Here is a 22,355-nt window from a genome sequence, read left to right on the forward strand (position 1 = left end):
TCATAAGACCCTAAGTATTGACTGACTGTCTTGTCTCATGATGCCTGCCTCTCTGAAATGGTGCACCACCTTGGAGCGACTTTACAATATTCAGCTGATGAGGGAATATTGCCCTCTAATGTTCAGAAACTGAAAGTGGCTGTAGAAATGTTCTACTTGCCGCTAGGTGGCGTCGCTTGACAGCTCTTTGAAAATTCCTTTATCCAATCTACGGTAAACGGAAATGACTTGTATGGAATGGGAGCTACAGCTTCCGTTGTCTGAGGGCGTTTTTTCAAGCTTAACACCAGAGATTTTTGGGGTGGTGGCTGCTTGGTGTACAAGTTTGGAGTTCCACCAAGTTCTTTGAAGACACTGATTTGAAGGAATTCTCCTAATTTCTAAACTATCGCAACTTGGGCCCTCCAATCGAGGCTTCAAACCTTTGTTTTTCTCCTTTTTGGGAAAACAAGTTCACGCATCAAAAGAGTGGTTTACCAGCTGACCAATAACCTACAATTTGAGCTAGCTACTGTAGCTTGATAGCTGAGAAAGGCGTCGATGCAGGCCATCAAGTGTGTTGTAGTGGGGGACGGGTAAGTTAAACCTACATTTATGTAACTAGTTAGGTATGTTTATAAAATGACGTCTTACAATAAGTTATGATCTAGAATATACGTTGTCAAAGTGAATTGTTTCTAGTAGCCCACAGTGAGCGTTAGTTTACTAATTGGTGAGAACTGTCAGTTTCCAACACTAACGTTAACTAATTAGCGTTAGCTAAGTTAGCTTGCTAACATCAGACTGCAAACTTGCTGTGGCATACTAACTAATTGTTACTTGACGGTAACTGTTATGCATTCTCGTTTGCTGTTAGGACCACACGTTTCTTGTTAGGTTAAAATGAGTAGTGGCTAGCGAGTGAGACAAAGCCCACTGTATGCACTGTAGTTATTATAAATGATCCATTCCCAGCAACCCTTTAGTGTCCGTCCTATCATTTAACTCACTACTTGTTACCGCCTTGTATTATGACAATTTGCTACACCATCGGGTTTTAGATCATTTACTTCCCTTTGCCTTATTGAGAACTTATTATAAAGACTTGAGAAGATGACCCGCTATCTAGCAGATATTTATCAGAACCTCTTAGTTTCTTTAGAAAGCTTCATACTCTATTTACTATGGCCCTTTTCATTTAAATATGTCTGGGAAAGAGTAGTTAACGGTCTGCTGCATGTTAATGAGCTCCACCATCAACCTTATTTAGGACATAGGGACATGGTACTATGTCCTAAATAAGGTTGATGGTGGAACTCATTAACAACAGGCAGCAGACAGTTAAACTACTCGTTCCCAGACATATTTAAATTAAAGGGCCATAGTAAATGGAGTATGAAGCTTTCTAAAGAAACTAAGAGGTTCTGATAAATATCTGCTAGATTGTGGGTCATCTTCTCAAGTCTTTATAATGTGTCCCAATTGTAGAGCGACACCTCAACATTGGAACACTACTGGATAAAGGATGCACGATATATCGGTGAACATATCGGAATCGGACGATATTAGCTAAAAATGCCAACATCGGTATCGGCCGATGTCTAGTTTAATGCCAAGGTGCAAAACCGATGTCAAAGCTGACGTGCATACCAATATGACGTAATGACGCCACATAAAATTTTGCGCTATACGCTATAACACAGAATTCCGAAACTAGCCCACAATGTCTGCTGTGTGGATCGAGCTGTCATTTGAAAGAGTACACAATTTCAGCGAGACAACTCAAAGGCAAAATCCATTAAAGCCAAGATAATGGAATTCATTGCCCTTGACAATCAACCGTTCTCTGTCGTGGGTGATGCTGGCTTTCGCCGACTGGTTGAGCACCGATACACACTACCAAGTGTGCTATTTTTGATGATGCCCTACCGGAGTTACACAGTAATAGCGTCACTGCTATTAGCTTCACAACATGCATACTATGGAACACCATTTGGGTCTTTGCGTGTCAAAAAAGATACAGTAGCATTGTCAAAGCTGTACAAAAGTCTGCAAACACCGGCCACGAATGATGTGTTTACAATACTGCGTTGGTAATAAAGCATAATTTGTTCGACCGCACCTTCTGGGGTAGCTAGCTTTAGTTTGGTACCTAGCTAGCACCAATACAACCAGCCTGAAAACAATGACCAGTAGAAACTGCAGTCATTATCATTTTTAGCAATGATTTAGGTTGCCTCATGTTGTTCGCCTATTGAAATTGAACTTCAGTTCATGAAAATAAATAGCTAGCCAGCTACTTAACCCTGTTGCCCAAAGCGAACGTTATAAGCAGCCAGCTAGCTTCATCTGGCTAGGGATGCTCGACCAGACCGGGTTATGTGCTGTGAAGCTAGCCACAATAAGGATTAGGCACAATGGTGGAATTTGCAGGTTGCCTTCAAAATAGAAGTCTGTAATTGACAGTGATGCAAATTAATACAAATAGTAGAATTATGCCATACTTTTATTTTTAAGGCTAACCGCGAAGTCCACTATTGTGGCTAGCTTTACATAGATGGGTCAGACCATTAATCAAATAAGAACTGTCTTATTAATGATTGTTATTTTAGATGACACTTAGCTATATAGTTAGCTAGCTAACTATAGCTACTTTAACAGATTGTCGTTTTGCTATGTTTTTGGGGAAGAACATTGTTTGCGTCCATGAGCTAGCCAGCTCTTTCTTTTTAATGACCAGCACTGTAGGTGCGCGAGACAACATTACCAGCATCATAGTATATGTATCGATGAATCGTTGTGACATATGAAATGAGTGAGTGTAGTCAATGTGTGAACTTAATGAATGTGTTGTATTTATTATGTGACATGCAGTCATATTCAAGTCCTGATTGGTCAACAAGCTTATTTCAAATCAAAGTTTATTTGTTACGTGCGCCAAATACAACAGGTGTAGACCTCACAGTGAAATGCTTACTTACAGGCTCAAACCAATAGTGCAAAAAAGGTATTAGGTGAACAATGAGTAGGTAAAGAAATAAAACAACAGTAAAAATACATGCTATATACAGTAGCGAGGCTACATACAGACACCGGTTAGTCAGGTTGAGGTAGTATGTACATGTAGATATGGTTAAAGTGACTATGCATATATGATGAACAGAGAGCAGCAGTAGCGTTGACACATTAAATAGTGTCTTTTCTGACACGGAAAGACCCAAACAGCGTTCTGTAGAAATCCTGTTTGAGAATGAAACAGCTGAACAAATGAACACGGGCGATGCCTGGCCAATTGTGTGCCGCCCTATGGGACTCCCAATCACGGCCGGATGTGATACAGCCTAGATTCGACTAGGGACTGTAGTGACTTAGACCACTACGCGTGTGTGTGTGTGTGTGTGATAACCAATATTTTTGCGAGTGAAGTTAAATAGTTATCGGTTTTATTGGCAAGGAAAATATCGGTATTGGACAAAAATGTCATATCGGTGCATCACTACTTGATAATGCAGACATTTATTCATAGTTTAACTCATTGTCCCAAGTTGGCCAGTTAAACCCCTCCAACTTCTCCTTTCAGTTTTGAAATTGACATAAACAAAGCTAAAGTTGTTTTTCTCCTCATCCCTCCATCTCTCTCCTTTTCTCCTCCAGAGCTGTGGGTAAAACATGCCTGCTCATCAGCTACACCACCAATGCGTTCCCCGGGGAATATATACCCACAGTGTAAGCTCTCTCTCTCCCCCATTACAGCAGGTGTCTTACAAACGGCATGGAGAGTTTTGTCAGCAAAATAAATGCCGTGCCAGGGTCTAAGTTATAATGCTTAACCCTTCTCCCCTACACTTGAAACATAGTGCTGAATGTTCATGTTAGGATTCTATGTTTATATTTTATAAGAGGTGTGGTTGTAAAAGTTTTTCCTGATGAATCAGGAAATGATATATTTAGCCTGTAGAATCATTGACATTTACTGGTTGATATTATTTCCTGTTTGTGTGCTAATCACTTCCCTGATGATGTCATTGTGGCGTAACAACATGCATCTCTCCCTGCAGCTTTGACAACTACTCTGCCAATGTGATGGTCGATGGGAAACCAGTGAATCTGGGTCTATGGGATACAGCAGGACAGGAAGACTACGACAGACTCCGACCACTGTCCTATCCACAGACGGTAAAACAACAGGAGAAATGTACTGTTGTCACTAGTGTCATAATTGGTGACTATCTTCATTTCTATCAGTGCATTGCTGTCAGCGGGGCATAAAGCATCAATTCATAGAACTGGTAGGCTACTAGATTCAGCCACGGGTTGATTTTTGTTGCAGTGACTGGTCGGGGGGCCAGAACATAACTATAGTAATTTCTACACTGAAAATTGACCAAGACTGAGCCCAAAGAGTGTGTTTCAAAGTAACAATTTCATACCTTGATTTACATTGAGACACAATCACTTCTCTTTTATTCGTGGGAATACTTGGGAACAGACTGCCTAAATTTGTCATTTTTAGCTGAATTCCTGGTGTTGGCTGAATATCCCCCTCAAAAAAATTGTTTGCGTTCCGTTTTTGATAACATAAGTTATTCAGGGCGTTAGGGAAAGGCATATTGCGTTGTTGCCAACATTGAGCATTTATTATGTCAGTCTGCATGTATGGGGAAGAGAGTACAGTTCTCTGCCCATAGTACCTAAACAATGTCTGGAGCAGGCATTAAGTGAAAGAGTGCTCTGTCTGCCCTCATTCTGGGCTCTGACTCCACCCACCAATTGACAGTGGTCAGTGTTCAGGGAAACTTTGTCCTAGATTGTGGACTGGTTCATGAACTCTGTGTGGATGATTCATGTATCTCCATGAATTGCAACTCAGTTTTTCCTGGTGGATCTTGTATAAATTATGCTGTTTGTTTCCTCCCAACAGGATGTGTTCTTGATTTGCTTCTCCCTTGTGAGTCCTGCCTCCTTTGAAAACGTCCGTGCCAAGGTGAGCCATAGCCTCGGCTTTGTTTCTATCTAGTTCTGTGTTAACTTAATGCTTTATCGTCAAGGTCATTGCTTGGAAGGGTGGATTTTATCCACATACTCAAAACAACTGAAGTATAGACCTGATAGGTAGGCCTCTAGTTTACAGTAACATCCTGATCCTATCCTGACTCTTGTCCCTGTCCTCCATAGTGGTACCCAGAGGTGAGACACCACTGCCCCAACACCCCCATCATCCTGGTGGGCACCAAGCTGGATCTGAGAGACGACAAGGACACCATCGAGAAGCTGAAGGAGAAGAAACTCACCCCCATCACCTACCCCCAGGGCTTGGCCATGGCCAAAGAGATTGGTTAGTTTACTAATGGTACTTAGTCCTGTCCAGGGGGTGTATTGGTACATCAAGGTGCCTCACCACAGAAACAGGAGAGGGGCTAGTGTCCTGTCCAGGGGGTGTATTGGTACATCAAGGTGCCTCAGTACAGAAACAGGAGAGGGGCTAGTGTCCTGTCCAGGGTGGGTACTGTACATCAAGGTGCCTCAGTACAGAAACAGGAGAGGGGCTGTTCTGGCTTGGACATGGCTTACTTAGTTCTTAGTAGTACTTTAGGGGCCGGTTTCCTGGACGTAGAGTAAGCCTATTACTGGACTCTACACAGCAATGTCAATGCAGTTTCTCCATAGCTTAACCTGGCTCCACTCAGGGTAGTCATAGCTATTAGTCTATTTAGGATTTTAATGAATGAACTCCCTATTTGCTGTCCTGTCTCTCTACAGGAGCAGTAAAGTACCTGGAATGCTCAGCCTTGACACAGCGTGGCCTTAAGACAGTATTTGACGAAGCCATCCGGGCGGTCCTGTGTCCCCCACCCGTCAAGAAGAGGAAGAGGAAGTGCTCACTACTCTAAATTCCGCAGACAGGAAGTCACGCTGCAGTCTGAGCTCACCTATTGGTTGGGGGAATGAATAAGAGGGCGGGGGAGTGTCTTAGGAGGAAGGGGGAGGATTCTACAAAAACCATATGTATCCAGATATAATTTCTTTTCTCTTTCGTATTGTAATTGGTACATACTACTTAAATATGATTGATTTTATTATACGAAGCTTAGAATTAACTCTTCAGCTTTAGGAAGAAGGGGGTTGGACAAGCCCTACATGTTTCCCCTACACTAAAATTCCCGCTGCCTTCAAAAATGTTCCTTTTTTTATGTTCCTGGAAGGTAATACTAATTGCGCTTTTCAATTTCGGTCTCTTTCCACTCTTCTCGAGTCCATATTGTTTGTTTACAGACTTCAATGAATTGTGTAGAATTGAGGTGTTGCCAAAATTCCTACTTCATATAACGGTCATCACTTTCTAGGAGCTCCGTGTACACTAAATGTCATTTCTTGTTTTTTCTCTTCTGTACAATGTTTGCGACCATAATTTCCTTTATCTTGACAATGGTTTATAGCTCAAGAGAAATCTAAATAAACAAAACAATTCTAAGCATTGTACTAGCTGTTAAGTGCTATAATCATACTCTATGTAGATTTAGATCAATAATTTCTCCTCAGGTGAATTTTATCCACCTTCGAATACATTGTCAAAACAACTGATGTCAGTCATGGATAATAGCTATCACTTTATACCTAGGTGGATTTAAATGCATATTAGATCAATCTAAATATCTACTTGTTGTACTTGGTGCTCCCCCTTGGTCTGAGAAAAGATCCAGTATTTTACATTCTAAAGGTGTCTAGACTAGGAATGCACCTGACCAGGTGTACAGGAGAACCTATTGGTCAGAAAGAGGATGGAGAATGGTTATTTTTCAGACCAATTTAGATGGATCCCTCTTGTTGGATTAAACAGTTTCAAACCATGAGTGTTACTGTACATAAATACATCCATTGTACGAGTATTGTCAGTAATGGAACTGTACTGTGTAGTCCGCCAGCTTTACACTCCAGACACCTGGTGCATCATGACCTTTTTCTTATAGGCCTTGTTTGTTTTATGGTAGAATCTAGGCCTGTATTTGATGTTATTTCCTTTTAACGGGTTCTGTCAGCAGTTGCCATCTATCCAGTCCTTTAAAGTATCGTACAAGTGTGAAGAATCTGGAGTTTGTTTGCTACTCGAAAGGTTGTCATTGACATGATGCTATGTAAACGTTACTATTACTGTATCACTAAACTATTTTAATAGCATTCAGAAGAAGTCGTAACTGACCATGTCTTTGGTTTACAGTAGCTTCTAATGGCTGTATTTACAATATACAGTAGTTCAGTGCTCTTTATTTTTGACTGAGTGAGAGGCTGTTGCTCTGAGGTATTACCAGTGTACTAATGAATGGCACAATGAAAGAACTCGATTTTTGTTCTGCTTTTATTTGGACATGATGGTGGTTAATCTGCTGAAAGTTTAAAAAAAGCAAATAAATTCATTTAAAATCTCTGCCTGTTGTCAGCTTTTTAAGTTCTGTTGTGCGGCTGTAGTAATGTTTAAAGATCTTTCAACCACTCCCTTAACAGAACACTACAAAACAAGTAGTTAGCCAGCTGACTTGACTAAATATTCTGAAATCACTTTTGTTTTTTTGATGAGTTTAAAAAGGGGCATGGTCTACTTAACTAAAAACATATCTATGTTTAGCTTTCTTTTATGAACCAGAAAATAAACTATTTCTGGTTGTTTATCAAGGTCAGCTGGCTAACTAATTGATCCTGCTTTGTAGTATACCCCCCCCCAGGTAGGGGTACAGTGTATTCCGAAAGTATTTAGATCCCTTGACTTTTTCCACATTTTGTTACGTTACAGCCTTATTCTAAAATTAATTAAATTCATTTTTTAAATTGTAGCCAATATATAAAGTAAAATTAATACCTTATTTACATAAGTAAATGAGACTTGAAATTGAACTCAGGTGCATCCTGTTTCCATTGATCATCCTTGATGTTTCTACAACTTGATTGGAGTCCACCTGTGGTAAATTCAATTGATTGGACATGATTTGGAAAGGCGCACACACCTGTCTATTTAAGGTCCCAAAGTTAACAGTGCATGTCAGAGCAAAAACCAATCTGAGGTTGAAGGAAATGTCTATAGAACTCTGAGACAGGAGTGTGTCACAGCACTGATCTGGGGAAGAGTACCAACAAAAATTCTGCAGCATTGACGGTCCCCAAGAACACAGTGGCCTCATTCTTAAATGGAAGAAGTTTGGAACCACCAAGACTCTTCCTAGAGCTAGCTGCCCGGCCAAACTGAGCTTTGGTCAGGGCGGTGCCCAAGAACCCGATGGCCACGAAGTTCCTCTGTGGTGATGGGAGAATCTTACAAAATGACAACCATCTCTGCACCAATCCACCCTTCATTGTAGAGTGGCCAGATGGAAGCCACTCCTCAGTAAAAGGTACATGACAGTTCACTTGGAAGTTTGCCTAAAGGACTCTCTTGTCTGATGAAATCAAGATTGAACTCCTTGGCCTGAATGCCAAGTGTCACATTGAGGAAACCTGGCGCCATCCCTACAGTGAAGCATGGTGGTGGCAGCATCATGCTGTTGGGATGTTTTTCGGCGGCAGGGACTGGGAGACTAGTCAGGATCGAGGGAAAGATCCTTGATGAAAACCTGCTCCAGAGCGCTCAGACTGGGGCGACGGTTCACTTTCCAACAGGACAATGACCCTAAGCACACAGCCAAGACAATGCAGGAGTGGCAATGGGACAAGTCTCTGAATGTTGAGTGGCCCAGCCAGAGCCTGGACTTGAACATCTCTGGAGAGCTCTGAAAATAGCTGTGCAGCGACGCTCTCCATCCAAACTGACAGAGCTTGAGAGGCTCTGTAGAGAAGAATGGGAGAAACTCCCCAAATACAGGTGCACCAAACGTGTAGTGTCATTGTCTCTACCTTGCCCTTTGTGCTGTTGTCTGTGCCCAATGTTTTGTGCTGCTACCGTGTTGTCCTATATTTTTAATCCCCCGTCCCCGCAGGAGGCTTTTTGGGAGGCTGTCATTGTAAATAAGAATTTAACGGACTTGCCTTGTTAAAAAAAATACCCAAAATGATGAGGCTGTAATCGCTGCCAAAGGTGCTTCAAAATACTGAGTAAAGGGTCTAATTTTTTATAAATTAGCAAACATTTCTAAAAACCTGTTTGTGCTTTGACATTATGGGTTGTGTAATTTCTGGGATCCTTTATTTCAGCTCATGAAAACACGTGACATGTTGCGTTCTATATTTTCACACATCTTAAGTCAAGGCATAGTACTGTTTTCAGTCAGTCTCCTCACCTGCCTTTACCCACTGGTTCACTGGCCTGTCGGTGACTGACGTCTGCCCCCCTTCACTAACCGACAGTGTAACAGGACCCTGGGCGGACTGGGTAAAACTCTTTCCTCCTCCACACACATCTGTAGGAGATGCACAAATCCAATGTGATCCCTCTGGCCTTCCATATTGTCTCATGATCCACAAGATATTTCTAACCAGAACCCATTATGTCTGGAGGTAGGTACGTAGCTACAATACCAGTGGGTCTGTAACCCATTCAGAAACGCTGAATCACCATGGTACCTCTTACAGGTTTCTGTGAAGTGATTGAGGGCCTTATGCCCAGCATCAAACATTCCAACATTAGAAAAGTTGACATAGCAAGTAAGTGTTTGCATGCACTCTGTGGCTGGAACAGGAATGTTATTTTTAACAGGACCTTACTACGAACGGGCTGGATCACTTCTGCGCTGTCCCATTTGGAGAACTTCCCATGCTACTTCAAAGCAACGTAACAATCCTTAAACCTCCGTGCTGTATAATAATAAGTGGCTCAGCCACGGTGGCCAAAACATTTGCTCAACAAGGGTGCAGACAGTTTACATTTATCTTTTGGACTCTCACGTTGGTGATAATCTCACTGTAAACTGATTCCTGCTTCGAGGCTGCGTTCAAGACAACAAATGGTTGCGTAAAAACGCTCTACAGACTATAAGGGGCACATTTAAATTCTGCCAAGACAGTTTGAGGGACCCCTAAGACAAAGTATCCTCTAGTTGGTTCATCCCTCCATCTCACGTTCTCAACCATTCTGTTGCATACAGTATTATACTGTACTAGTCTGACACAATGGAAGAACACATTAAGCAAAAGAAACTCATGTTTATGTCATAGCACATGGACATGAATAATTTTCTTTGCATGTCCCTGACAAAAGTAAAATAGATACATGTACACAAAATGTCTCTTCCAAAGACAAAACAATCCATCTCCCTGATATAGTCTCTCAGACTATCCAATACAAACAGAGCAGAGAGGTAACCAGATCAGATCAGACCAGCAGTCTCTCAATGGCCATCTGGGTAGACTGGATCTGGGGCTTCAGCTGAGAACCCTCCTTGATGGTGACCGAGGTGGCAATGACCGGGCGGGAGACCCCACAGGCGCGCCCCAGGGCCTGCTTGGAGCGCACAAACACGTAGGGGACATTCTTGTCCTCGCAGAGCAGTGGCAGGTGGAGGATGATCTCCAGTGGCTCAGCATCAGCAGCCATCACAATGAACTCGGAGATACCACGGTTCAATGTCTTGGTGGCTGGAAGAGGGTAGACAAGATTCAAGGATTAATGACATGTCTTTGATAGATTATAGTGCAGAATGAGACCCCCATAGATAACGTGTAGTGATTACGGTCGTAATCGGAGCAGGATTTGAAACATCTAATCAGTGGTCTGAGACCAAGCACACAACCTCCTGTGCCAACCTGGATTCAGGGGTAGACGCAGCATAGTAAACTAAAATCTGGGACACTTAAATTAGTTTGATATGCTACGTTGGTATGGTATGTATTAATTTGTGGATGTCCATCCATTTCATACGATATATTACGGATTTGTAATGCGTATGTTATAAATTCCAATTAGTTGTGGCTAACAGCCAGACTAAGGGTAACTGTTTTGGTTAAGGCTAGGAGTTAGGTTAGAGTTAACCCAGTACTGGACTAAAGGAGAGCACGGTAATCCTTAAGGCCTTCCCATCTGAAACAGTTCATAACAGTTTGTGCACATGACAATATTTCGTAAAATGTGTTTGTTTTGGCTTCCAGCAAGAAGTTTGGAAGTCTATACCCAGTCGTCGGTGATTGGTCAACAGTAGGGATTCGTCAATGAAGTGTTGTTATTTAGCGATATAACATTTGCATATAAACAAGTCTAGCTTGAGAAATACTGCACCAAACACCTTAGTTTGATGTAAAATTATATGACCAAGATCTCTGCGAAAAATGTCAAAATGAATGAAGATTTGAGTTTAGATTAATTCCATTTTGAGGAAGTGTATACTGGCTAAGGCATCTCAAGATGGACAAACAGTACCATTGTCACTCAGTTATAGCAAAAGTTGAAGATATGCAAGCACACTCGTTCAGTTCACATAACTGAGTTTGCCTAGGTGCCAGCCGAACCGAAGCATGCGGAAGCTTTTAGTCCAAGGATCTTACATTTTCAGTTTAAAGGGCGAATTGGCTCTGGAAGCCAAAACAGCCAAATACTCCATCTAAACGTTAATCTGTTCTCAATTACTGTACGGTTCTAGAAATATACATCCTCTTTCATATCACACCAAAATAATTTCACAAACGCTAAATACATAATTACTGTACACCGCTTTAACAGTTGCAGCCGACAGTAGTTTGTGTCGCCGCCCCCCCCCCAGAAAAGTTGTCCATCTTCCATTTACACAGGTGTTCGGAGACACAGATAGCGAATTTGAATATGGAGTTGACTAGGTGCTGTCTGTTTTCCGTAAACAAGTGCTGCAACGTAGCCTAGTGGCGGCAGGTAGCCTAGTGGCGGCAGGTAGCCTAGTGGTTAGAGCGTTGGACCGAAATGTTGCTAGATCAAATCCCCGAGCTGACAAGGTAAAACTTTGTCGTTCTGCCCCTGAACAAGGCAGTTAACCCACTGTTCCTAGGCCGTCAATTTAAATAAGAGTTTGTTCTTAACTGACTTGCCTAGTTAAATAAAGGTTAAATAAAATAAATACAATTGAAATATGGCAGAGTGGGAACTCTAACCCTATAAATAGGTGTGCATTAATTTATCATTTTATTTTCCAGACAATATTTAAGATAAGGTCCTTATGCTTCCAAAACCATCCCACAAGTGATGCGTGTTAATGTTCAGACCTGAGCGTCACGGCTATTAACAAAACTCTCCCCTAGAGTCATGATCAAGGGCTAGGTTAGGGTTAGCCATCATGCTAAGTAGTTGCAAAGTAGCTAAAATGGTAGTAAGTAGTTGCTAAATACCTAAAGTTGTCAGCGATGCGATTCAAACGCACAATCTTTGGGTTGTTTCAAGTTTCAAATGTCACATGCACAAGTACAGTGGCATGCCTTTCATGCAAGTTCTAAACCCAACAATGCAGTAATCAATAACAATGTAAAACTCAAAATAACTTAAGGTATAACAAGCTGGACTTTCACGTTGTGCCCACCCATCCACCCTCCTTTGAAATGTTGCTTTAAGTAACGGGTCTTACATAACCATACTAAACGTAACATATACATATTTTCGTGTACTGTGTTACCTCTAGTCTATGAGACCAGCTTGCCTGTACCATAGAGCCAGATGTCTTGGAAGTTAGTATAATACTTCTCGCAGAAAGGATAGGGTACATTTTATCGATATATTACACATTTGGTATTACTCATTGTGTCAGATTCCCTCACCCTCATTGGCCCCTTTCCTCAACTGTTTGTAGTTGGAGGCTTGCTGAACGAGGTCCAGGATGGTTTTGGACAGTGTGGCGTCGGCCAGGGGGTAGGCCTTGGGATTCACTTCGGCTTCAGTCTGAAAAAAAACACAAAACAGTTAGATGTGGAAACTGACTAGCAGAGAACGAAACAACGCTATCCTTATCAATTAACTAGCTACGATACTACCGGTATCCAGCTTACGTTAGTTAGCAATGCTAACCGAAGCAGTTTATTCAAACACTCACCATGATTACTTTTGTTTATTTCTGATATTTGTCCTCTCGGCGAACGCTTCACGGAGGACTATATCGCCTGCGATTGAGGTTTCGGGAAATCCAAAAATAATTATTTCTGTTGATACGTCCGTTTGAGTTCTCAAAAGCTCGAGGAACTTCTACATGCAACTACTTTGTAACATTAATAGCACAGTGGTAACAACACGTGTGTGAGATTGAGTGTGGAACGCATGCGTATACGAGGGCTCTGCCCGCTGAACTGGACAGGAAGTGCGTTGTTTGAGCCCAAATTGTCCCTCCCATATTCTTTTTGCTTTGGTTTTGTTTCCGCAGCCAGTAGCCACAGTTATTTTCAATGTAATTAAATATGCAAGTTGTGCATTTTCACGAAATGTGGAAAACATTTGTAGAACCCTGCAGAACAGATAAAGAGTTCTTTAGTGCATCAACAGCATTCGTTAGTGCACAACAAAAAAATCGAGGAAAAATGTGTCGCGCTGGGAACTCTGGGTAGGACTTCTTAGGTCAGCCATATTTAATCGTCCTGGCTGAAGGATAGAGGGGAGATGAAGGGGATTCGGGAAATAAGTAAGCTGTCGGTAAGAACTCCTTTAACATTGTCATAAGTCGGAGACGGGTTTTGGTTTCCGATAGTTTCCGATAGTACTAAGAGATTGTTTGGCGAGAAAGGTGCCTGCTCTACAAGCTGTGTGATGATGGCACTAGCTAGCATGCTAGCGAGGTCGCCAGCTAACATTAGCACGACCAGTTAGATACTTGGCCTGCTGATGATGAACCCAGCCTCAACGTTTGGCAGTGGGTTAAACGTTGTGGTTCAATATTAGAAGAAGACATCTACTCTTTCCCTGCTGTCAACGTGTTGTCAAATTCGTCTATCGGTCTGACCAATCAAAAGATCAGATCATGATCATGCAGAGGATAACGGTTCAGTTGTTGATCTGTCTCACTTCCTGTTTAACAGCCGTTGGATGTGTCGACAAGCCTTTTGATTCTCCATCTAAAGTTAAATGTAGTTCATAGACGATGGTCATGTGCCCTCGACCGTGTACTATAATGCAAATAGCTGGCACGCACTGTCTTGGGTCAATTCATCAGGACATAACGTTACAACCAAGTGTATCCTTGCTCAAGCTTCATCCTGCGCCAACATCGTGCATAGTTCTATTCTTTGATTTAGCACTTGCCATGACTCTCCTCCTCAATCCTCCAAAAACAAATGAGTGGCCGGGCTGCACCGTTGAATGGAAACAGAACCTACAGAATGTGCCTTTTTTATTAAACATTACAACATTTGAATATTATTATGCCAGTGTGCCCCCATAAGGTCCATCCACATCTGTCCAGCCAGCATTCAACCATCGTTCTCTGTCTATGATTCTTAATAATCACATAGGTTCTCTCTATCCAGAGTCCAGACCCACCATAACACCCTAGTAGGATATGAAGTCACCTTGTATCTTTTCTGCATTACAGACAAGGCTTTACGCAGCCCAGGCTGCCCGTAAATTGGATGTCTCCGCGGAGCACGTAAAGTTTCAGCCGCAGGAGGTGCAGGTCAGTGGGTGTTGACATGTCTCTCTCTCCTCAGACGCTACTATGCGGCTACCCGAACAGAGCAGCCCTTGACTCAGCCTCTGTCAGGCATCAAGGTCTCCACAGGGGCTGCCTATTAATACCAGGATGTCCATGTATGTGGTGATTTAGGGGGTGGAGATTGTGTCCTCTGCCCAGCTCTATCTCCTGTGTGTTTACATGGACCTTTGAGATATTATTCGACATAGAATATCTCTGTAGTGTTACAAACTCCCAATCAAATTTCATGCTGATTACATTTGTAATAGTTGAAGTAAAACTAGGTTAAAAGGTGTTTGGGATTTGATGCTTTGCTTCCCACCCATTTGTTGCCTTGTATGTGGACATGCCATAACAGAAGTTGGAGCTAAAATATGTTATACTACACTGCTCTGTTAACATTTTCTGACATCTTAAATGCATAAAACACACCAAGGTGTGATGCTAACTGATATTTCTCTTGCAGGTGACCAAACTGCCCAGCGGTCTGATGATAGCCTCGTTGGACAACTACTCCCCAGCTTCCAGGATCGGTGTGTTTGTGAAAGCTGGCTGTCGCTATGAGTCCCCGGAGAACCAGGGAGTCACCCACCTGCTCCGTCTGGCTGCCAACCTGGTACGCCTGGTTCTGGTTCATCAACATGATGTAGACAGGAGCTTCAACATACTCAATACTGTGTAGGAACTAGTGATGTGGTTAATCCCAATCTCTGGTGCTCTTTTCTAGACTACCAAAGGTGCTTCAGCCTTCAGGATCTGTCGTGGTGTGGAGGCAGTGGGAGGCAGTCTAGGGTCAGTAGTCTGCAGAGCCTGTGAATGAGTGTTTACATCCTCACAAGAGCCGAAAGACAACTAGACACATCTTTGATTTCTATTGTTTGGGATACTTAACATATTTTCTGACTGACTGTACCACTGTCATGGATGACATAGTGTTTATCTTTGTGTTTTCTATGCAGCGTGACGTCATCCAGAGAGAACATGATCTACTCGGTTGACTGTCTCAGAGACCACATGTAAGTGCTGCTTGCTTAAAGAGGACCTATGTATTATGGCTGGGACCATACCAGTATCACGATGCTCCTTAGTGTCGTGGCAGGGAAACAAAACACAAAGTGGATTTAACTTCTTTATGAAAACAGACCTAATGTTGGAAACAAATATCATTGTTGTCATCATCCAGAGTCACATGTATTTATTTTCCCAGCTATATCACACAATATTTTACATACAGCAGGTTTTTTAAAAGACCAAAAAGTGTTTTTGGTCTTTTATACTGCTACACTGGTATTGTCACAGCCCTACTATGTGTACACAAAGAATGACAGCAATTTATTCACCATATTCAGATCTGTTTGTGTACGCATAGTAGGGCTGTGACAATAGCAGTAACACAATATAAAATACCAAATAAATTGCTGTCATTCTAATTTCTGTGTTGTCTAATGCAGTGACACGGTGATGGAGTATCTGATCAATGTGACCACAGCCCCAGAGTTCAGGCCGTGGGAGGTGTCAGACCTCACCCCCAGGGTCAAGATGGACAAGGCCCTAGCCGCGCAGACCCCCCAGATGGGTGAGAACACACACTGTGGTTGTTTGATTATTTGAATGCGCTTTCTGTTAACATCTCTAGATAATAGTATAATGCTACATGTTAAAAGATTGCAAATTGTCACCATCACACTGCGGCTGAAGCATGTTGTGGATCTGTTCCTCAGGTGTGATTGAGGGTCTACATGGAGCTGCTTACAAGAATGCCCTGTCCAACTCCCTCTACTGCCCAGACTACATGGTTGGCCATGTCGACGCTGACCATGTAAGACACTCAACATCCCGGTCCCAGCATGTTCTACTGTACAGCACTATTAATTTGTTTGGGCTAATGCTATGGGTGTTCATCTTCCTCTCCAGATGAACATGCAGGGTTGTACTACTTCAGGAAGTGCAGCACTACGGTTGAATATTTCATTAACCCTCTGATGTTTCTCTCCAGATGCACAATTTTATCCAGAACAATTTCACAAGTGCTAGAATGGCTCTGGTTGGGCTTGGTAAGTGTTTAATGTGTATTTCTAATAAAACATTTTTAATCAAATGACTTGATGGTCATGTGTGTTAAGAGAATTTTGAAAAGGATATTGTGTTCTCATATACATTCTGTCTGTTCAGGTGTGGACCACAATGTTCTGAAGCAGGTGGGAGAGCAGTTCCTCAACATCCGCAGTGGGATGGGCACCGCTGGGACAAAGGCTCAGTACCGCGGTGGTAAGACCCTTATTCCAGAGGGGCTGAGATGACCACTGTCTGCTAGAAGAGGGTTGGCTCCCCATGCATTAAATGTCCTTTTCCTGGGAAATTCCCTGAATTCTAATGAGGTTTCTCCCTGCTTCTCTTTCTTTCTATCCCTGCGTCTATCTCTCTCCCTTTCTTTTTTCTCTAGGCGAGGTGCGGGTGCAGAACGGGTCCAGCCTGGTGCACTCTGTGGTGGTGTCTGAGGGGGCGGCGGTGGGCACCGACGAGGCTGTGGTTTTCTCTGTACTACAGCACGTCCTGGGGGCGGGGCCACACATCAAGAGAGGCTCCAACTCCACCTCCAAACTCTTCCAGGGTGTCGCTAAGGCTACTGCAGAACCCTTCGACGTGAGTGACATAATCAGCAGATCAGATTGTGTTTTTATAGCTGGGCATTCTACAAGAGGGAAATGCAGTATGTGGAGGAATCTTTGGGTAGAAGAGTTTTGTGCAGAATAGATTTCTGTCATGCAGTCATTCTCCTCTGGTGTCCCCTCCTTTTAGGCCTCTGCTTTCAATTCCAACTACTCTGACTCTGGCCTGTTTGGAGTCTACACCATCTCCCAGTCTGCAGCAGCTGGTGACGTGAGTATGATGTCTCTTACATTTCCACTGATAACATACATTTGTATAAGAATTTATAAAGATTCATTGAACCTCTTCACAACAGCTTTCTGAAGCTGTTACTAATTAGTCCTATGCACCCTGTGAGGGATAGTTGCTTTTACATAGAATGGAATGTAAGATCATTCATTTAGGATGAGGAAAGATCATAATGAAGATGAACTTTGACCTCCCATTGATTAATCGATTGACCTATCACTGTCCTCCTATCCAGGTGATCAAGGCAGCTATTAGCCAGGTGAAGGCTGTTACAGGAGGAGTCTCAGAAGCTGACCTGACCCGCGCCAAGTAAGCTAACACACACACACACACACACACACACACACACACACACACACACACACACACAGACTTAGAAACTTGAATATAGAATTTGAGTAGATAAAATCAAGAAAAGTATTGCAATGGAAGGGACTTTGAAGATGTTGTCTTAAGGTGTATCTGTTTTTGTAGGACCCAGCTGAAGGCTGAGTACCTGATGTCGTTGGAGAGCTCAGAGGGTTTGTTAGACGCAATGGGTTCACAGGCTCTGTCCGGAGGGGTCTACCACTCCCCCGAGGCCATCGCACAGAAGATCGACTCCGTCTCCGCAACTGATGTCGCCAACGTAAGTTTATTCACTTTGGGGTGAATATTATCTTCCACTTAAGTTGAATTTTCACTTAGTCTTCAATTGACATCAATGCATGACTAAGTGAAAATTCAAGTGGAAGTTAATATATTTCTATATTAGTCTTTGCTGCAGCTCACTCTCGACTTGTACAGTACATTAGGAGTGTTTTCCTTGTTTGTTAGTTTTTCTGCTTAGATGGTCCCGTGTGGCTCAGTTGATAGAGCATGGTGCTTGCAATGCCAGGGTTCTGGGTTCGATTCCCATGGGGGACCAGTACAGGAAAAATGTATGTAAGTCGCTGTGGATAAAATGTCAAATTTTATGTGTTTTCTTTGTTCTCTCAGGCTGCAAATAAGTTTGTGTCGGGTAAGAAGTCCATGGCTTCCAGTGGAAACCTCATCAAGACGCCCTTCGTTGACGAGATCTAAAGCCTTTCAACTGTATTTCACCTGTGATTTTAAGTCACAACAAAGCCCTCTGTCCATTCAAACAAACTGAAACAGTCATTATCCTAATTGTGTCATTGTTCTTTTGAGGAAGTTATGTTGGAATCACACCAACCGCCAATATTTATAGTTGTTGCTATTTTTATGTGGATATTGAACTGTATAGCTCATGTAAATTAATGAATAAAGAATATCTACCTTACATGTGGAATAAGTCGTTTTTTTCCTCTTGTAAATAGACCTAATGTCTTACCAGGTGATAGTAAATGAAACCTTATGATCCATGAAAAAGTTTTGCTGCATTGTCCAATAGTGTGAAATTATATTTCTCCTAATCTGTTCGGACCAAAAATGTCTGTACATGTCGCTTTCATGAAAAAGTGTTGGATTATGTTATTTTTTTCCCGGAAATACAAGTGTTTTCCAATGAGAAAAGCAATACTACGTGACCAAAAGTATGTGGACACCTGCTCATCAAACATCTCATTCCAAAACTATGGGCAATAATATGGAGTTGGTCCCCCCCCCTTTGCTGCTATAACAACCTCTACTCTTCTGGGAAGGCTTTCCATTAGATGTTGGAACATTGTTGTGGTGATTTGCTTCCATTCAGCCACGAGCATTAGTTAGGTTGGGCGATTAGGCCTGGCTCGCAGTCTGTGTTCCAATTCATCCCAAAGGTGTAAGATGGGGTTGAGGTCAGGGCTCTGTGCATGCTAGTCGGGTTCTTCCACACTGATCTCAACAAACCATTTCTGTATGGACCTCGCTTTGTGCACAGAGGCTTTGTCATGCTGAAACAGGAAAAGGCCTTCTTCAAACTGATGGTGAAGCGTGATTCATCACTCCAGAGAACGTTTCCACTGCTCCAAAGTCCAGTGGCGGCAAGCTTTATACCACTCCAGGTATGCTTGTGCGGTTGCTCGGCCATGTAAACCCATTTCATGAAGCTCCCAACAAACAGTTATTGTGCCAACGTTGCTTCCAGAGGCAGTTTTGAACTCTGAGTGTTGCAACCGAGGACAGACAATTTTTACATGCTACGAGGTCCTGTTCTGTGAGCTTGTGTGGCTTACCACTTTGCGGCTGATCTGTTGTTGCTCCTAGACGTTTCCACAATAACAGCACTTACAATTGACCGGAACAGCTCTAGCAGGGCAGAAATTTGAAGAACTGATTTGTTAGAAATGTGGCATTCTATGATGGTGCCACGTTGAAAGTCATTGAGCTCTTCAGTAAGGCCATTCTACTGCCAATGTTTGTCTATGGTGATTGCATGGCTGTGTGCTCCATTTTATACACCTGTCAGCAACGGGTGTGGCAGGAATAGCGGAATCCACTCATTTGAAGGGGTGTCCACATACTTTTGGAGGACAATACAGTGGGTCTATGTTAATGTATATATTTAATCATAGCATATTCTTTTTTCAGTAGATTGAAGTTCATTTGGGTTATGAGTATACTTTATCAAGATGATCTTACAGATGATTTTACCATGACCATTAGCCTTTACATATGCTTAAATCAGTGATTTTGACTAAAACATTTAATTTGGTTATTTCAGGGGGAATTGGCAATGTATAGACCCTTAAACTCAGTTAGTGTAATAACGTATATACTTAATGTCAGTAGTTTTGTTCAGTGTCTCTTGCACAAGTGTAGACCTGGTTTATGTGAGTTTTACTAAATAGTTACAAGGGCAGACCTGTTTTTATCAACGTATTGTACACAGCCACAGGTGTAAACCAGGTTCGCATGGGTATATTACGGCAGAAGTGCAGGTTTGAAAGCCTGGTTTGTATGAATGTTGAGGCTTGGACATGAGGGTAAACCTGTTTTATGAGTATTAAGCTTTATACCCATGAATTTACCTGATTTATTTGAGTAATAAGATGTACCAGGCTAATACAGGTAATGGGTCTGAATGGATGTCAATTGTCCCTTCAAATCCTTTCCTGCAGTGATGTAGTCAAGGCACTAAACCTCAGCTCCAAGTTGAGTCCCAAGTCACTTGGCAGTGCTAAAAGCTGAGGCCCAATAATCTTTGAAACTATATTTAGTAAGGTAAAAAGCTAAGTAAGGCTAGACTGCTAAATACAGTAGCTATGTAACATTTGCTGTTGTAGCTAGCATATTGAATCATGCAAGAGAGAAAGACTCAGTCTGTCGAGTCAGAGTTAGAGTCGAGTCACAAAAACCGTAACTTGAATCAGAGTAGTTTCGAACCGGGTCATAGCCCGGTAAAGAAATCAAACATATTTATTAAATAATGTCAACTATATCCAAGTTACAATGGTGTGTGTAGTCAGTAGTGTAAGTGAGTGGATGCGTGCATAGATGGTGATAATGAGGGGTGTTGAGGTGCCAAAACAAACACAAAGAAGCCCCAAAATGCCACAACCAAAAACAGGAGTGTGTCTGTGTGGAGAGAGTCTCCTCGATGTATGGGGGGAAGGTGTATTTATCCCCGGGACACACCCAAGCCCAGGTTTGTCCCATTTCACTGACCCTCCCGGCTACGCCTACCGACATCCTATTAAGGAAAACAAGAGCAAAGATAAATAATTCGGCAGACAGAGTGGGAGGGTTGTCACAGTGAAGTCCGAGTCCTTGACTCGAGTACTACAACACCGCTTTCTGGTAACAAGTTTGTGGTAGAAAGAAAGTGAATGAGCCTGAGGCACATGAGTGATACCACTGTTCTATGATTTTATCTGTGAATTGGTTAAGGTACACAGGTCAGACGTCACAGGACTAAGACAAGAAACTAGCAAGGTTGGGTGTGCAGGGGATAGTTGTATATAGGTAAATGTTGGTGGCTTGGGAGAATAGAGGTGTTGAAAAACGGGGTAACGGCTGAGATGGAACTGGATTCTATGGGTATCTTGACCATGTTCTGTTATAATATCCACCCTGCACAGCCAGAAGAGGACTGGCCACCCCTCATAGCCTGGTTCCTCTCTAGGTTTCTTCCTAGGTTTTTGGCCTTTCTAGGGAGTTTTTCCTAGGGAGATTTTCCTAGCCACCGTGCTTCTTTCACATGCTTTGCTTGCTGTTTGGGGTTTTAGGCTGGGTTTCTGTACAGCACTTTGAGATATCAGCTGATGTACGAAGGGCTATATAAATACATTTGATTTGATTTGATATGGGTAACAAATAGGGCTTTATAGGGCTAGGGTATGGGTGTAGTAGGACATTAGGGCTAGGAAATGGGTGTATTGGGACTTTAGGGCTTATAGGGCTAGGATATGGGTGTATCAGGACTTGATTGAATCAATATTAGGGTATTGGCATGTGGGTGTTGGGGGTTAGGGCATTGGACTGGGGTGTGTGGGTAATTGGGTTTAGGTGTGTTGGTAAGTGGGCTGAGGTACATACATTACCTGTCAAAAGTTTTAGAACACCTACTCATTCAATGGTTGTTCGTTATTTTTACTATTTTCTACATTGTAGAAATAAAGTAAAGACATCAAAACTTTGAAATAACACATATGGAACCAAAAAAGTGTTAATCAAATCAAAATATATTTTATATTTGACATTCTTTAAATAGCCACCCTTTGCCTTGATGACAGCTTTGCACACTCTTGGCATTCTTTCAACCAGCTTCACCTGGAATGCTTTTCCAACAGTCTTGAAGGAGTTCCCACATATGATGAGCACTTGTTGACTGCTTTTCCTTCACTCTGCGGTCCGACTCATCCCAAACCATCTCAATTTTGTTGAGGTCGGGGGATTGTGGAGGTCAGGTCATCTGATGCAGCACTCCATCACTCTCCTTCTTTGTAAAATAGCCTTTGTACAGCCTGGATGTGTGTTGCGTCATTGTCCTGTTGAAAAACAAATGAT

General features: G+C 42.4%; 3 protein-coding genes across 3 annotated transcripts; 2 read left to right on the top strand and 1 right to left on the bottom strand.

Moving 5' to 3' along the window:
- The first annotated feature begins 254 nt into the window (after nt 1-254).
- Nucleotides 255-7,402, top strand: LOC106609976 (ras-related C3 botulinum toxin substrate 1). The gene is made up of 6 exons (XM_014209063.2): nt 255-575; nt 3,634-3,705; nt 4,038-4,155; nt 4,901-4,963; nt 5,155-5,314; nt 5,740-7,402. Exons 1-6 carry the CDS (start codon nt 541-543, stop codon nt 5,868-5,870), a joined length of 579 nt encoding a protein of 192 aa, XP_014064538.1. The 5' UTR covers nt 255-540; the 3' UTR covers nt 5,871-7,402.
- Nucleotides 7,403-10,089: 2,687 nt separating this feature from the next.
- Nucleotides 10,090-13,200, bottom strand: LOC106609990 (NHP2-like protein 1). The gene is made up of 3 exons (XM_014209076.2): nt 12,945-13,200; nt 12,673-12,793; nt 10,090-10,536 (listed from the first exon to the last, which is right to left on the bottom strand). Exons 1-3 carry the CDS (start codon nt 12,945-12,947, stop codon nt 10,274-10,276), a joined length of 387 nt encoding a protein of 128 aa, XP_014064551.1. The 5' UTR covers nt 12,948-13,200; the 3' UTR covers nt 10,090-10,273.
- A 54-nt stretch (nt 13,201-13,254) lies between these two features.
- On the top strand, nt 13,255-18,708 carry LOC106609984 (cytochrome b-c1 complex subunit 2, mitochondrial). Its single transcript, XM_014209073.2, has 14 exons — nt 13,255-13,534; nt 14,430-14,510; nt 14,995-15,144; nt 15,256-15,320; nt 15,488-15,544; nt 15,980-16,104; nt 16,250-16,347; nt 16,525-16,582; nt 16,701-16,796; nt 16,972-17,171; nt 17,328-17,408; nt 17,662-17,735; nt 17,901-18,054; nt 18,405-18,708. Exons 1-14 carry the CDS (start codon nt 13,502-13,504, stop codon nt 18,486-18,488), a joined length of 1,356 nt encoding a protein of 451 aa, XP_014064548.1. The 5' UTR covers nt 13,255-13,501; the 3' UTR covers nt 18,489-18,708.
- Nucleotides 18,709-22,355: the final 3,647 nt, after the last annotated feature.

The sequence above is a fragment of the Salmo salar genome, chromosome ssa01, assembly GCF_905237065.1.
Source record: "Salmo salar chromosome ssa01, Ssal_v3.1, whole genome shotgun sequence".
Classification (NCBI taxonomy): domain Eukaryota; kingdom Metazoa; phylum Chordata; class Actinopteri; order Salmoniformes; family Salmonidae; genus Salmo; species Salmo salar.

Coding starts and splice junctions, on each gene's coding strand:
- LOC106609976 (XM_014209063.2), top strand. CDS start 541: ATGCAGGCCATCAAGTGTGTTGTAGTGGGGGACGG. Junction 4,964..5,154: donor TTGAAAACGTCCGTGCCAAG/GTGAGCCATAGC, acceptor TGTCCTCCATAG/TGGTACCCAGAGGTGAGACA. Junction 5,315..5,739: donor GGCCATGGCCAAAGAGATTG/GTTAGTTTACTA, acceptor GTCTCTCTACAG/GAGCAGTAAAGTACCTGGAA.
- LOC106609990 (XM_014209076.2), bottom strand. Junction 10,537..12,672: donor GAGGAAAGGGGCCAATGAGG/GTGAGGGAATCT, acceptor ACCCTCTTCCAG/CCACCAAGACATTGAACCGT.
- LOC106609984 (XM_014209073.2), top strand. CDS start 13,502: ATGAAGGGGATTCGGGAAATAAGTAAGCTGTCG. Junction 17,172..17,327: donor CTACTGCAGAACCCTTCGAC/GTGAGTGACATA, acceptor CCCTCCTTTTAG/GCCTCTGCTTTCAATTCCAA. Junction 17,409..17,661: donor AGTCTGCAGCAGCTGGTGAC/GTGAGTATGATG, acceptor CCTCCTATCCAG/GTGATCAAGGCAGCTATTAG.